Source organism: Anser brachyrhynchus (assembly GCF_964034855.1).
Source record: "Anser brachyrhynchus genome assembly, chromosome: 1".
In the NCBI taxonomy this organism is placed as follows: Eukaryota; Metazoa; Chordata; class Aves; order Anseriformes; family Anatidae; genus Anser; species Anser brachyrhynchus.
The window spans coordinates 196440341-196456663 of record NC_137694.1 but is presented as its reverse complement, the minus strand read 5'-3'; the positions used below and the strand labels follow the sequence as shown (position 1 = coordinate 196456663).

The 16323-nt window shown below is 38.1% G+C and overlaps 1 protein-coding gene across 1 annotated transcript in view; it reads left to right on the top strand.

The window, feature by feature from the left end:
* The first annotated feature begins 3412 nt into the window (after positions 1-3412).
* LOC308188548 (uncharacterized protein) overlaps positions 3413-16323 on the top strand; it is a 221349-nt gene continuing 208438 nt past the window's right edge. Inside the window, exons 1-2 of the mRNA XM_080577754.1 lie at positions 3413-3441; positions 12829-12932. Coding sequence (XP_080433880.1) covers positions 12878-12932 — 55 coding nt within the window. The 5' untranslated portion in view covers positions 3413-3441; positions 12829-12877. The remainder of the gene's footprint in view (positions 3442-12828; positions 12933-16323) is intronic.

The window sequence follows — 16323 nt, the reverse complement described above, 5'->3', positions numbered from 1 at the left end:
AATGTCACCTAAGTATTGGAAATGCCAAACACTGAGCCAAGTTTCGGATACAATTGAGTGACCACGTCTGTTATGCATATGTAAGTCATTTAAGTTTAACAGGTAAACCATATCTTTTGGACTCATTCGTTTCTACACTTACACATACAGCTGCATATATGTGTGTATAAACAAAAATATAAATTAGTGTGCTTATTATGCACTTTTTTTTTTTTTAATGCAAGAAAAAATTCACAGCATTCTTTGGGAAAGTGGAGAAGGGAGGGAAGAAGATGTCAAAACTAATTTTATTCTTTACTGAGATCCTTGGAAATATAATGGAAATTATCTTTCTACAATAGTTTACAATTACTGAGCAACCTTGGGAGTTCAAGCAGAAAATCAATTTCCAGCTCTTGCGGATGGATGCATAAAATTTCTGCTGGCCACACCAAATAGATCTACATAATACAATATATCTTATATTTAAAGGCTATAACTTACAATCTTAAAAAAAAATAAAAAATACAGTTATCCCATGATTTAAACATTGACCTTATAGTTTGGAAGTAGGCTGTAGACTGAGAACCTGCCAGAGAACAATATAAAAGGTAAATGCAGTGTAACACGTTACCAGATTGCATATATATATTTGTACAGTCTTGAATGAAGGTAATCAAGCAGCCAGAACATGGCCAAGGTTCTTAAGAAATGAACAGAAGACCCATGTTTTTTTTTTTTGAAATTTCACCCTGATTCATTAAAGGCCTTTATTTAATCAAGGGCTGGAGATCTGTTGTGGGGACCAGCCTGACCTTCTGAGGTTTTATCTTCTGGTGCAGCAGTTCTTGAGAGAATATGAAAGCAGAAGCTATAATTCCCTTTCCAAATGGCATGTAGAAAACAGTCCTTTTTATGTTACTGTGCTGACAGCACTGAGCTACGTGCAGTCCCATTCACTCACAGCTTTGCTTATGTGACTTTCACTTGAACAAGGGAAACTACTTCCTACAGTAACTTTTAAGAGACTTCTTTTTATTAGGTATTCTTGGGAGGGCATACTTTGATTTGAAACTATTTAAAACTATTCTTTCACAAACTGCAGCTTTTTGTTAATCCATTTGCAGAAAAAATCACTTGAGGCATGGAAGTGCCAGACAATAAGAAGTCAAAGTCAATTAAAAATGTTATCAAAATAAACACCATAAGCCATGTAAGAGAGGACCTTTAGCCTCATGTTTGCCTCCTCAAAGTCTATATTTAGCATATATTTAGTAATATTTAACCATATTTAGAAATATGTTACTTTAGCTATATGGGTCTGTACAGCTATAGAATCTTTAGCAACACCCTCTGTAGCTAATGTGTTGATGGAAGCACCAAGTGCCACATGTACTTTTTCTGTCCTTTCACTTCTGTCTCAGCTCTCTGTGTAGGTCTAAAATCCACCTCAGGGAATTCCTCTGTAGCCTTTTAATATCTCATGAGATTTTTTGTTTCTCTTCAATTCCTCCTAAGCAAAAAAATCCTAATTCTAAGAAAGTTAGTGATGATTAGAATGTTTACTTTTTTTTTTACCTCCTCTTTTTCATATTTTCACATTTACTTTAATCAGAAAATATAACATTATTTTGTGATGTTTTTCCTTAATTCCCTGACTAAATTTCTTTGCCTTGCTAAAGGTCAGTGACTCATTGATATGCTGTGTTAAATATATTGTACTTATTTGGATACCAACAGGTGTCATTCAGCCACCTGGCATCTGACAGACATATGTCTATGCTGCATACTACAGAGTTGCAATTATTGTCTATATAAAAGCCCACTGTGCAGCCATCAAAGCCAGTAATTGCGCTGATTTCATGGGGAATATAATGAAATCTACCATGAATTCTTAGATATGTGGAAATGTTCATTTTTTTCTCAACTGGCAGTAGTTCAAGATACGTCTGGATGATGTGGTGAATCCTCTAACTTACTTCACAGTACCAGTGCTGCTATTTTCAGTTACTGTTCATACATAGGTACATTGTATGTGTTAAGAAGGATTTACTCAGTGCCTGGACAGTTAAAAGGTTAAAAAATCCTTCAGTTTGTGCAAGAAATCTGTTCTTACATGTCATATCCCATTTCTTATCTCTTTGTAAAAGAAAAAGTAAAGATCAATGTTTCATCTGATTTAAATTTCAGGCAGCTGCTTTGACTTTATCAGAGTTGCATGGGCTTATCAGGAGATGGGAACCCCCCCTCCCCCCCCCCCAATTAACATGTAATTTTACTCACTATCCAAGAAATATGATTCAAATTAAAATGGAATTGTAAAACTTCCAATGTGATGCAAATTGAAAATTTTTAGTACCTATGGGTCTCTTACTTTCTGTGAATGACAGTTGAGGTGATTGCCATGCCAAAATGAAGTGGCATTGGAAAGTGGGATGTAGGAATGTGCACATGGCAAAAAGCAAAACAGAACACTACAGGGAAAAAAAAATCAAGACTGACAAACTGTTTCCATGTTTTCACATGGAAAGTAAATAGAAAGTTATATTGATATTGCACACAGATGCCTGAAAACTCTCTGGCTAATGCAGCAGAATTAGACACACATGAATACTTAAATCAACAGAGTTTTAATGCATGGCTAAAACAAACTCATAATGACCATAGTATATCAGCTATGTTGCAGCTGTCTCTGGCTATCAAAGCTTTCTTTTCCTGACCTTAGGGAACAGTAGCTCACTTTAAAAATGTGCAATTCAAAAAAAAAAAAATAGAATTCTTTAAAATACTGTGATTAAAATAGTTGTATTTTGGTCGCAAAGTAGAGTATAATGTCAGGTAATACACAGATGAACAGTTCATAGAAGACCATCTAATTCCCTCTGCTTACATTGTGTGGAAGGGAACAGAAGGACCTAAATCTTCTAAAGTACCTCATGCCTAGCAGGTACTTCTCAAGAACAGTTTTGACTGAAGCCATTAAGGAAGACAACAAATGGGAGAGTAGTGGTTGTGGGGATGATGAACAGTATAACCATTTCAGGATACTGCAATTTCTAATGTCAACGCACTTAAAATGTTACTGCTTAGGGACTCTATCAGACTGTGGAAGGGGTTTGGGTACCAAGAACTGTGGCTTTGCACAGGCAAGTGATACTTTCATATCTGAGAATGAAAGAAGGATGGTGGACATGAGTGGGATCTTCATTCTCTTATAATGCAGACTTACAAGTCATGTTCCATCCCATTCCTCACAGCTGCTAAACTAGGCATGGGCTTACAGTGAAGCTTAGGGTTCTGTTTTCTTCTCTTTCAGTTTACGAAGGTGCCTTCCAATGATTCTGTGATTTGCATCCTGCTACAGTAGTGGCCAGGACTGGCAGTTCAGCCTCATTTCTGCTCATCCAGGTTGCCCTGCATCCAGACTTGGAGCCTGCTGTCTTCAGAGAGGTGATACCTTAGGTATGTAGGGCTTGCAGTAAATCTGTGTTTTATTTGCCTCTTCTTTTCCAAAGATTTCTGCATGAAAAGTGGTTCTCTGTCAGTGTTTTAATGTTTCTTTCTTCCAATATGTGATGTTCATTACGTTAAGCTGCCAGGCTTAGATGTCAATGAGATTTTCTCAGAACAATTGTCTGCTTTATGAATAATCACATTTAGTCTGTTTGACCTGATAACACCATTTAGTTACATCCTATTTGTCTCACTAAGCTTGTGGAGGCATAAAGGAAAATGGAAGCGAGATGACTCTAAATATTGTTTTCTATCATGATGAACACTTCTTATTTTCCTTGTCTTAAACCAGTGTAAATGATGCAGAACACTATCAGGAATCAGGTAGCATCGGCATCGAGTATCTATAACCCAAAGCGTGAGTCTTTTGGCGGAACCAAAATATGCCACTCAGGAGCAAAGTTAGGTGTAGAGAACTCATGGGAAAATGCTAAAAAGGTATTGAAATTGATTTGAATGTAGGAGTTGCTTTCGAATATGGGAGAGTATAAGCTAGTAAATTTATAGAAGTTTTTCTGCTTGGTAATGCTTTTCACTATAGACATTGACTTCCTACTTATATACCAGAGTTTCATTACAGTTTTGACACAGACTAAAGCTATGTACATACAATATTATTCTGTCTTCTTCAGATCTTGTTCCTTGATAATTAAGAGTTCTCTTACTTTGTGCTGACATTTTGCTATAGCATCTATAATTGTTTACCGGACCCCTAATATTAAAGCTGTTTGGTTGAGAGAGATCCTCTGACGTTAGCAACTTTTATGTTGTTGAATTGCACTAATGGGGAAGAGTGTAGCTATATCTGAAGACAGATGATCTTGTGCTGTGTCATGGTGACAATAGTGATGATGGTAGTAATAGTTCATTGAGATTGATGGTTACAAAATAGTAGATTTCTAACTGTGAGTAAGCCAGTAAGAAAATTAAAATATAGGATCTTCTCAGGTAAGCAAGATAAAACACAATATTTTGCACATCATATTTTTTACAGAAAATAACCTTATTTCATCACAATTAAACAGAACTTTCAAGAGTATTGACTACTTTTATCATCAGCCTTTCATGGAAGTGACCATAACTACCTGGAAGTGACCATAACTACCACTCCCCTTCCTCAGCCTTTCTGTTATTTTTTGAGCAAGTATTAGCCTCCCTTTCCTACCTGATTGACTGATACCTGCTTTGACTCAGAGCAAACGTTCTTAGCCATGTGGCAGCTGTGAAGTTTCATACTGTTTTTTATAAATTTGGTGAACATTGTTGGTGCCCAAAATCAAATCTCTTCACTTTTTTATGACTATGTAAGTTAGTCTAACCAAAGACATTACCTCTCCAGACCTCGCTTGGCTAAGAGAAGAAATAACATTCTAGGTTCTGTCTCTGACACTTTTCTCAGATGTCTCCAGATGTTTTATGGTGCTAATACTCTTGTTTTTCCTTATGCCTATATACAATTCCAGGTTGACTTGGAAAATGGGACAGAACTCGTGACAGCTGCCTTTTCATTATAAGGAAGTTTTCTTAGCAATCTACACTAAATGTTTGCATGGTCCTCAGGTAGTGGCTTGCATATGTCTCACTCTATAATGTCTTTCTCTGAGGCAATGATTATCATCTCTTTTATCAACAGAACATCATGACAGAAAATGGTCATGTGACAAAATCAAAGCCCAAGACAGGACAGGGACTCTGCCTCCTGATTCCTTGACCATGACATTGGCTCCTTCTTTGCTAATATAGTATGGTCAAGTTTTGCTGGAAGTACTAAATTCCAAGGGGTTCCAGTTGAACAGTCTCATTGTGGCAGTTATAACCATTTCAGATTGGTCACTTATCATAGCACTGCACTGGAAATGTTTGAAATGAGGTGAAGGACAACTGCTGCAGAGAAAGGTGTTATATTAGAAATGCCATATTGAATAGAACTGCAAGCACTGACCAAAATATAGATAAGGCTGGAAACAGCTTTTTCTTGTCTGTGAAATCCATGATGGAAGGGCTGAGCTTCACTGATTTCAAGGCCACTAGGAATCACAATGGCCATCCAGCCTTAACCACTCATAAAGACACAGTGAAGAATTTGGACAGTTAAAGAAAATTAATCCATAAAAGGATAGTGGTCCAAACTCCAATAATCTAAATATTTTAAATCTATTAGAAAATATTTGTTGAGTTCTATTCTTAGTAGACCTGGAACAGATGACAAACTCAGTCACAAGTCTTTGGAAATTCTTGTTACACTTTTATTATTGAGAATATGAACTAATTGCCCTGTAAATGTGCAAAACATTCCCCATTTTGTATTTTCCTTTCAACTCTTACACCCTTAAATGTTTTGTAACTTCTGGCATTGTAGGTCTTGTTGCCTCCTCTGTGGAAAAAGAATACATAATAGATGAGCTCATTCGGTGCACCTCCTTTCCTGCCACCTGGTGTCTGTTTTTTCCCCCTTTTCTATGAAGGTCCAGTCTCTCCCTTGGATATTTGTGTTCTGTGCATTGTAATGTTCAGCATACCTTGTGAATTTGGATCCACAGATACCCATTAAATCTGTAAAAGTGCAGGAGAGTCTATATGGGCTTCTATAAAATCCAAAACACTGCTTAACCTTCTTCCAACAATAAAATAGTCAGACGCATGCTTGGCCTTTTAAAGTGTAGGAACCTCTACGAAAAATCCAATCCACTCCCTTGAAAATCCTTAGTTATTACTAGTATCATTACCACTATGGAAATCAATAGTTTCCATGTGACCAGCTAATATTCCTTCTTTGTTGTCTGAGAAAATGATGATGATCCAGAGATGCCTTTCTGCATGTCTTTTCAAACTTCTCAGTGCATTTTCAGCCTTTTCAGAGAAGGCTGTGATTTCAGTTGCAAAACTAAAGATTATATGGATTCCATCATTCTGTCTTTAATTAGCCCCTTCTTTAGTGCAGTCAAGAAGATAAAAGAAGTATGGTATTATTCTCTTTATTCCCTTTATTACGATAAATAACCTTAGAGTATTTTCTTATGTTGTTATGAGTCTCTTACATGTTTTTAGTGCCCCAAAAGCTTATATTAAAAGGGCTTTATTGAAGGACTTCTGTACTATCATCTGCAGTGGCTGAAGCATTCATAAAGGATTGTTGTATAGTTCAACCTTGACTGTATGGTATTACAGTGTTTCTGTGGTGCGTATGAATAGCTGAGCTTTTAGCTCATAGATTTTATGAAAAAGAGACAAGTCATTTGCACTCGATTTATGTAATATTAGCCAACTTCCAATTTTTCCTCACAACTTCTCCGGACATCTTATTTCACTGTATTCATTTGTCACTTTAATGTACCTAACTCAAAATATATCAGGACTGGGGATTAGAAACTAGTTCATCTTGGTTATTTAGGCTGTGCCGTTTAATTTTATAGACCAAAAGGAAATGATATAAGGTTGTATTTGTTCTTTGATTGGATAAGTATGCAAGCACATATCAAATAAACAGTTACAGAAGCAAATTTAGATGCATGAAACTGAAATTTGTTTTGCCATGAACATAAACTGTGAACAGAAATTAAGTCCAGGTGGGTGAAGAAAAACATAGCTGGAGGAGATTCAACTACAAACATAAGTCTGCATCCTACTGGCATTTTATCCAATATCTTCTTAGCTCAACTGTCTCTTCTTTTGGTTTCATTTCTACCCACATCTGAAGTCTCCCTGCTGCATCTTAAGCTCATTAATTCGTATGCTTCACTCATTAACTAAAGAGTAGAACTGTACAAAAAAGCTCACTTTTTCTGGTTTAGCGCAATACGAAAATCTAAGCAGAACAGAAACAAATGGGAGGCGGAGGGGAAGCAGTTTAGACTGAACCAAATACTGCCTTCCTACCTAGTTGCAAAGAAGAAAACTGAAAAATTGGTTTTTTCTTGAATCATTCAGAATGAAATGAAGCAATTTGGTCAATGTGATTCACTTGAGATGTCTGCAGAAAACAAAAAAAAACAACAAACAAAACCCCCAGAAACAGAAAGTAGAATTTTCACAAAACAGGGATGGTGGTGAGTCTCCCTGTTTGCATTATAGATATTAAAGTGCAGAGAGGTTAGGGTGTCCTGAGAGGCGTCTCTGTCCTCCTCAACCTGCAGAGTACTGTCACAACCCCGTTCCCTATAAAGGGCTGCAGAGCATTTGGAGCTTCCAGGAGCCACATCCTCAGTGTTTCCTGCTAACATGAATGCTTACTGTTAAATATTTCAATTTCAGTAGACTGGAGATTGAAAGCCTCATATAACAGTGAGTAATACAGTGAGAACAAGCACCACAGTCATCTTTCTGAATGTACCTAATCTCAGATTATATGAGTTATTACTTCTGTGATACCCATTGTATTATTATTAATATTTATTTATTTATTTATTTATTTGCATCATGCCTATGTGATGTGTACATTAAGAAACGCTGAAATAGAGGAGCCCTGGTCTAAGACCTCAGTTTTTTGTGACTTCAGCCATGACCCTCTGACCCCTTGCTGATGTGACAGCTGGGCAGGACAAGCTCAGTGTTGCAAACAGCAGGGAGAGAAGGGGTAGAAGAAAACCAAGGGATGCTTGAATAATAACTCAAAACCACACAGCTTGTTCAAGCAGCTGACACATTGAAGATAGCTACAGGAGGAGGGCAAGTAGTTTTTTTATTTTTATTTTTAGTTATACAAAGATCAGCGTATTCCTCATATGTTCTTATTTTGTCACCTTTTTAATATCGTTCCTGTATCTTACACATGAGGTCTGAATCTACTCTATTAAGCATAACACAATAGAGGATTATTTAAAAGCAGGATTTTTTAAATTTATCAGTCAAGTGACCTGCTGATATTCCTTACACCCACTGACCACAATTTACATCGCATATGTGTGTATTGTGTTGTTCCAAACAAAATTGTCTTCATTGGAAATTCACTAAAATGTACAAAAATAACAAAACTGAAAAGTCTTTATAAATGACAGTAAAGATTAGGAAATGGTGGATTGAGGCAATGGGAAACATTTAAGAATGGATTGCAGTGCACTTCGGAGGAGAACAGTCCCTGCCTTTAACATCCTGGGTCCTGATGAATGACATTAGTGTCACTGTGACTTCATAGATAGCCTTCTGCCTCCGGGACAGAAAGTTTTTGGCTCAGATCCATTTAGTGCATTACTGGGGAGGCTGTGCACATCCAGAGGTCACGTTTCGGGTGAGATGTGCAATGGAGGTGTCCACAAAACATTTCGATATCTTCCAGGCTCTTATTCCTGTTCTGCTTCCAGATAGAGCTCAGTATTGTCCTCTGTTACTCCTTGCACTTCTAAAGTGCACCCAGCAGCTGAGGTTAATTCTGAAAATTTTTTCCTTTGGATACTCCATGCCTTTGCACAAACATAGTTAAAAAAAAATTCTCTGTCCTATTTATTTTTGTTCTTCTTCATACTGTGGTCATTAGTAACTCAATTGCTTCAGCTTCCTTTCTGGGATGGCAAATTCTCCAGAGTAACCCAATCCTAACATTCCCCCCTTTTTTTTCCCATGAATTTCTGTACATCACAGAGTCTGTGCAGATTAGGGGTCGTGGGTAAATCTAGGAATATAAACCTGCTTAAGGTCTTTTAGTATCAAACTTTCAAAGTTTTACCATGTTCTATAACCTTAATTCTGAGGAAATTCCCATCTGCATGCATTGCCTCAGCAACGAGATCAGTTGTGACAGTGAGTGATGTCAAAATTTGGAGGGGGGGGGTTGAAGTTCCATTTTGGGTGCTTCTGGGGACTTCCAATGAACGTTTTTCCAGTGCTTGGGTGAATTTCTCTATTTCACTCAAGCAGTCAGGTTTCTTTTCAGGTAGAGAGGGAGCAGAGTGTGTCTGAGGGTGCCTTATCAAGGTGTGCTGGGGGATGATCTTGAGCAGTGGGAGTCTGCCCGGTGCTCAGCAGGAGGAGCTCAGGTTGCCAAAGGGCAGGGGAAAAGGGCTTGGTGTTTTTTTTTTTTTTTTTCCTTTGGGTCCATGGCTGGAAGTCCAGCTCTTGCTGCAGCACCTTATAAAAACAAGATCCTTACAGAAAGGCAATTTTGGTTTTCTGAAGCCCTTCCATGTAATTATCCAATATAGAAAATGTGAAAATCTGTGCCAGCAGTGAGCCTGCTGGGACTCACAGCAGGGAAGAGTGTGATTAACAGACAAACACAGCAGCAGGCAGCCAGGAAGGGCTCAGCAGAGGGAGAGCTGGCTGGCTTCTCAAGAAACATGTCCTAGCCTGGAAACAAGAAGTGGGTGTATGTGTACAGCCAGTGCCAGGAAAGAAAGTTAGAAAAATTAAAAGAATGGGCTTAAATCTCTGTTCCTGTTCCACTCTGTGTGTGTGTGGACAGGAAAAGGGTAAGGGTAGGAAACTGGTAGAAAAGAGGTTGGAACAAGCAGTGTGGCCCAAAGCCTGAGCTTCAGATTAGACTCAGGAAAGCCATTTTTTTATTGACTGCTGACATAATACTTGACTTTTGGATCCATCATGTATCTTGGTGCCTCTGTTTCTCCTCCTCTCTTGCCTGCCTTGTTCTGATTAGATAGTATTGAAGCCAGTGGCAGTCTCTAAGGACTGTTTGTACACAGCCAAAGACAACAAAAATCCTGTCATATCTATGTCTTGCAGGTAATCCAGCAGTATGTATATAGTTAAAAACAATCATAAAAACCAGAAACTTGTTCAAAAATATTTCCACTACATTTTTATGGGCATTCCCAGAAATTGGTACTGTGGCACAGGCTCAGGTCTGATAGTCATTGTGTGAGGCACGAAGACTCTGTGTGCATAAAACTGATAAGTTGCATAAACTGAAGCCATGTGCATTTTCACTTTTTCTCTTGTCCATATAGGTGGAATTCATCTCACCTGACTTTAGGGTCTATATGCGGTTGCATGATCAAAGGTGTCTGTGGTTGTTTGGAGCTGTTGTACACTGTCATGAACATCTCCATACTGCTGCTATCTCAGTCTTGCACCTCTCTGAAATGGCTGTAGACGGTGGCAGGGGTTATACCAGAGCACCTAAAATGACTCTGGACATCTAAACTTAGGCCATAGTGTTTGTGCATTGGGGATCTATATCTGAAACGTAACTGTCCTGCTCTCCTTCAATAATTAAGTTCTACTCAAGGAAAGTTTATCGACTACCTCAGCAGACATGAATTGCATCTAAACTCCACTGACTGCATTAACCAGATGTCTATTGACTATAAAAGAACTGTGATGGCTAGTTCAGATGTGGAGACGTGCACTGCAGACATCCAGAGTGACTCAGGTAAATCTCAGCTGATACCAGAGCACTTGCTGAAGGATGGAAGACTGTAGCTTTTGCTCAGGTGAGGAATAAACCTGTGTAGCACCAACAAAGTCATGTCAAACCAGTAGAAAATGGTGGGGTATAAAAAACAATGTAAATAATAAGGATTTATGCAATTTTCTCTTCTCGTTTCATTTGATTTGCTTATTTGCTCTAACAGCCTATGTTGTAATCTCAAACTATTTGACAGCTGGCTCTTTAAGGGTTTCAGCTCAAAGTGTGTAGGAAGAAATAGAAGGAAAAAAAAGAGACAAAAAAAAAAAAGTTTTTTTATGAAATCACTTTTAGCGCTTTTGTGTAAGTAACAAAGCACAGAGAATTAGTCCAGAATTCTTGTATCAAGGTGTGCTAGAAGTCACATGGAAACAAATAAAGGATCTAATCTCACCATGTGGGAGGAAGTAAGCCAAACTTTTAATTTTCAAAAGACACCTTCAGACTTTTCCCTCCCTTTGAAATATGCTTGTAATTATGAATCTCACCTCTGAAACTTTAGAGGGAGAAAGTTCCCTTGAAAGTCCATAGCCTTTATCTCAAATGTGGAGCTTGTCAAGCTGTTTGATCGATGTCTATGGATTAAAGCATTAGAATTTGAAAGGAAGTTATACGTAAAATTGTTTGGGCCTGATTCTGTAATCACCTTCTGTAATCTATCATCAAGGTGAAAGATGGTAGTCACCCATGATGTAGAGTTATTACAAGTTCACAATTGTTGACCTGAATCCCCCACACAGCCTGCCAGTACTAGGAAAGAAATAAACAAGAATACGGTCATGTTTTTTTTTTTTATTTATTTCCTTTTTTTTCCTTAGCAAAACAAGAAAAAACCATCACTCTTACTTCTTCATCTCTTATTTGCTAAATAGTGTTCTGCAGGCCATTTGCATTTCTCTTTCACACAAGAAGCACAAGTTAAGGCTGCAAGAGCTTTCTACTACAATTCTGTCTTCTGTCCTCATTCATGTGTATCTGAAGTGATAAATTAAGTCTGAAGTTACAATATGCAAAGCTGTGAAATGCACCTCAGCCTACTGAGTCCTCTTGTCACCAATACAGAAATGGAAGACAGCTTCTAGGCTATTCAGGAGCATCATGCTACCAGCACAATTCCTAGTCTTTACAACAGAGACTCACCAAATGCATACAGAATTAAAGTATGTAATTCAGAGTAGGTAGTGGGATGTTTATGCTTGTGGTCTGTGGAAAAATGTCCACTGGTATTTAATTCTATGCCTTTTGCCTGGTTAAGCAGTCACTCGGCTTGTTGCAGAATTCTTTAGGCACATACCTCATTAAGCGGAGAGAGCTTCTATTGGGAAGAGACAGGGTCACAGTTAGGTTAAAATGAGTCTAATATGTGTTTTCACATATACTGCTGGTATTGACAGAGTCACTCCAGGTTTGTGCTGATGCCACTTACTTTTACATACCCATCAGAGCAACACAAGGCCCCTCCACCCAACAGGGTGCAAGACAAGTGAAGGAGCATTTGGCCAAAAAGCTACTTGGGATCAGCCTTTGAATCCAGATGATCTTCAATAGAAAAGCCTCCAGGAAGGGATTCTGAGGGGGCATGGGGAGACGGTTTTATATTTTTATATTTTTATTTTTAAACCCAAATCATTTGTGCATCTTCCACCACTCTTCTTTAGCTAGACTGGTAGGATTTTTCCCTTTCATCCTTCCTGAGCCACACAGAGAGCCTTCCATCTAGCTTGTGTGTCCGCAGGAGGCCAGTGCTTGGTGGATACAAAGAAGCTTTGGCCTTGCTAATCCACTCATCCATCAGTGCCACTTCTCCAGTGGTGCATTAATGGAGATGGCATGCTGGGGGACAGCGCAAGGACACCAAGATGCCTCGGTGGTGAGGAGGACTGGGGGTGCAGGGTTTCTGGTCCCCTCACACTGGGTTTGGTGGGGGGAGAGCAATACTGGGATGTGTTTGAAAAGGTGACCTTGGTGTATCTGCACAGAGACACAGAAGACGCTGCAGCAGAGGGAGATCTGACTCCAACATCTGTGATGGAAAGCAAAGACCAGCAAGTCCTATCTGGAAACTGGTTTGTTGATGAGTCAGGTTGGTTGATGTATCAAGTTTCTTTTTTAAAACATTTTTCAACCTGTGATTGTTTGCAGCAAGTTGCAAACCAGATTGTACTGGCAGAGCAGAGTATGTGTTCAAACTCCACTGAAAGCCTGCAGCCAACAAGAGAGATAAAGGCATTCTGTTCCTTGCACTGCACAATAATAGGGAAGGCATTAACAATGCTGAACTGAAAAACAAGCCCTCTGTTTAGATAGCTTTGTGCAACAATAACAGGAGCCTGTTCGTGAGCTCAGTGTACTCTTTATTTACTAGGTACACTATGTACAAATTACACAAACTTACTCAAGCCCCTGGAATTACAAAATTCACAAGGTAATTAATCAGAGCTTGACAGCACAGCAGCGGCCACTTCACCTCAAATCCAGTGTCAGAGAGGGAAGATAATTTCATGATGCAGGCACAAGCCTGTGCTAGAGGACAGCTGGTTTTGACTCCTAGCTTTGTGCAGTCAATTCTGCTTGAGTTCTCATGGGAATAATATTTCTGATTGACCAATCTGTCTGTGTTAATAATATACATGTGAAATTTGGGAGTGAGGGGGCAGTATTATCTTTGGACATAGATGAATACTCAGCCCAATCTGTGATTAATCTTGGAAGTATCTATATGTTTCTCTAATATAAATAATTGCATATATATATATAAAGTATGGATGACCTAGCTAGTGCAGAGGCAGCATCATCTGTAAGATAAAGTGAGTGTCAGAATTTCTTTTAGGATGTTTAGATTTTTTAAATTTTATTCTTGAAGTTCAAATCATTCATAAGACCTGGGAAAATAGCCTCTCGGTGCATGATTTTGTGAACATCTTTGTTGTCCATGGAGCTGAGTAACTTGCTATTTATATGCCAAACAGGACAGCAGAAGTATGAGTATTTGCAGTAAGAGGTCCTTAGCCAGGAACTACGCTAAAAAACAAGTAGTTGGTTAGTATTTTATGTGGCGATCATAAATTGGCAGGCTCCAAAGCAAATCTCTGAATAAAACTAAAACAAAGCAATCAATCAAACAAACTCCATAAAGCGCATTTATGAAGTTGTGGAAATTCTGAAAGGAACTGAAATCCTTTTGGCGAGCAATGGTGTGGGGTATCCTGTCTTTCATAAAATTTTGCCACGTTGGCCTCTCCAGAGACTCCAGGCTCACATGAAAAAGATTTTGTCATTATGCTTAGCTTTAGTTTTAGGCTGTTTTGTTCAGTCACTGTGTTCCAACACTAACCACAGCAATGTGAAGTATGAACTAGTCCAGCACTGCTGCATATTGTGAGCACTCTAACAATGCTAGTCAATGTTTGCCTGTATCACAGATTTTAAAGTTCTGATTGTTTTTTCTATAATGAAATACATGAAAAACTTCCTGATGCTATAATTATCTCATGTAAGCCAGTAACAAAGTTAAATGTGTATGTTACTTGCAAAACCCAAGCTTTTGATAGATGTTTACAATTTTTAAAGCATGTTGGTTAGATTTTTTTTTTTTTGGTCTCCCTCTCTCAGAGGTGTACCTAGGCAGACCCATGGTACCAGGTACGTTTGTTTGGATATGAAAAAGGATATGAAGAATGTTTATAAATGTTATAAGAACTAAAATATTTCAAAATTATTTTCTGTAATATATACTGCCTATATAGAATAAGTGATGGGGAGAAAAAAAAAAAAAAGAAAGAAATCTTCACTGGCAGAACCTTTATATGACTCTCCAGTGTCATTTGTTTCTATATATTTTTAATGAAAAATGGGAAATATGAACTGGATTTTATTGCCTTTTTGAAATAGCAGCATATGGAATTCTGCTCAGACTTACAGTCTCTGAAATGCATGATCAAACTCTCTCTTAGATTTCCTTTCTAAAGATTTTTTCAAAAAGGCTCAGTGGTGAAAAGCATCTTTCAAAAAATGTTTCTATAAAGGGAAGATTCTAAAGAGGTTGGAATCTTTGTGCATGTTAACATATCCTGCTGTTACTATCATAGCATCTTCATGTAAAATAATGATAAGAAAAATGTTCTTCCACTCTCAGCATTTTTTGCTTTTTTCTGTAAGAACAGATTGCTGTTCTACTATCTGCACTGAGTTTGCACCAGCTGTATCAGAAATTCAGCACAGGAAAGGAAAAAAGTCATTCACCTTGCAGATCCAACAGCAGAAAGTACTCCTCATGTCTTTGGCTCGAGACAGTCAATATAACAAAGGGCTTGTTTCAGGTTATGTAACGTTAGATGATGGGGTCACATGTTAGGAGCTACTCCAAAAATAAAAAGGTTTAAAAAGACAGAAGAAAAGAATGAGATGTTCTATCTTAGCCCTAAGTTTTGAAGTCTAAAGGTACTTCTTCTTGACTTCTATGTCCAGCCTGGGGATTTTCTAAAATATCACAGTTTGAAGGTTTAGTTTAAAGCTTGATGCTTCATAAATCTAATTTTCTAGTGGATGTCCTTTCTGACAATGAATGTTTTGCAAATTCCTCTGAAAGTGTGTAGAGTATTGAGTTTAACTTATAGAGCTATCTGTGTGGACATATAGCTTCTTTGATGCCTAAAATATTTTCAAAAGAATTTTTTCTTTGCTGCAAGTAGTGGCAGCTGCCAAAGAAAATGGAAAATACCAGCTTAAAAATAAGCAGAAAGCAAATGGGAGCTTCAAGATATATTGCGTAAAAGAAGAGAATAAGTTTGGTTATCCCTATCTGCATTCTCCCACAGCCTTGCCAGCTTAATGACTGGTACAATATGAGGTCTGTGAGGAAATGTCTTCCCTCATGGTGCTTCACAGAAACTGTGGGACAATTTTTAAGTTCAGACTGTGGAAGAAAATAGGTCTGTGAATGATTTCACTGCAATGGTCTTGAGTAGCTGTAAGAAACTTCACAAGTTATGATGTATTGTTTGGTTGGTTTTTAGCCAATATAATAATTTTGGATTTTTGGCTTAAAGAACACTTCCATGGGGAAAGTTGTATATTTTCCGTCCTTAGTCATGCATCTATGCCTTTCCTGGAGTTTAGATGTCCTGTTTCATTATTACTTTAGTTTTCTCATAGCTGTTCACATGGATCCTGCCCACCTCACCTAGCAGCCTCACTCCCATCTGCACTGGGTATTTGTCCTTACACCAGTACCCTGAAAAAAAAAAAGAAAAAGCACAGTGTGGCAATGATTTACAAAGTCTGACAAAATACTGAAACAATATTTCACACACCCCTCCCCTTGGATCACGAAAGAGAACTTAATTTCTGGAGGGAACAGTAGCCATCTAACTAATTGATTTAAGCAGAAAACTCACTGTCAAGGTCAGACTAAAAACACAGTGAGGCAGGATATATTTTATTACATGGAACCTCTCAGTGTTTTAATTTGATTA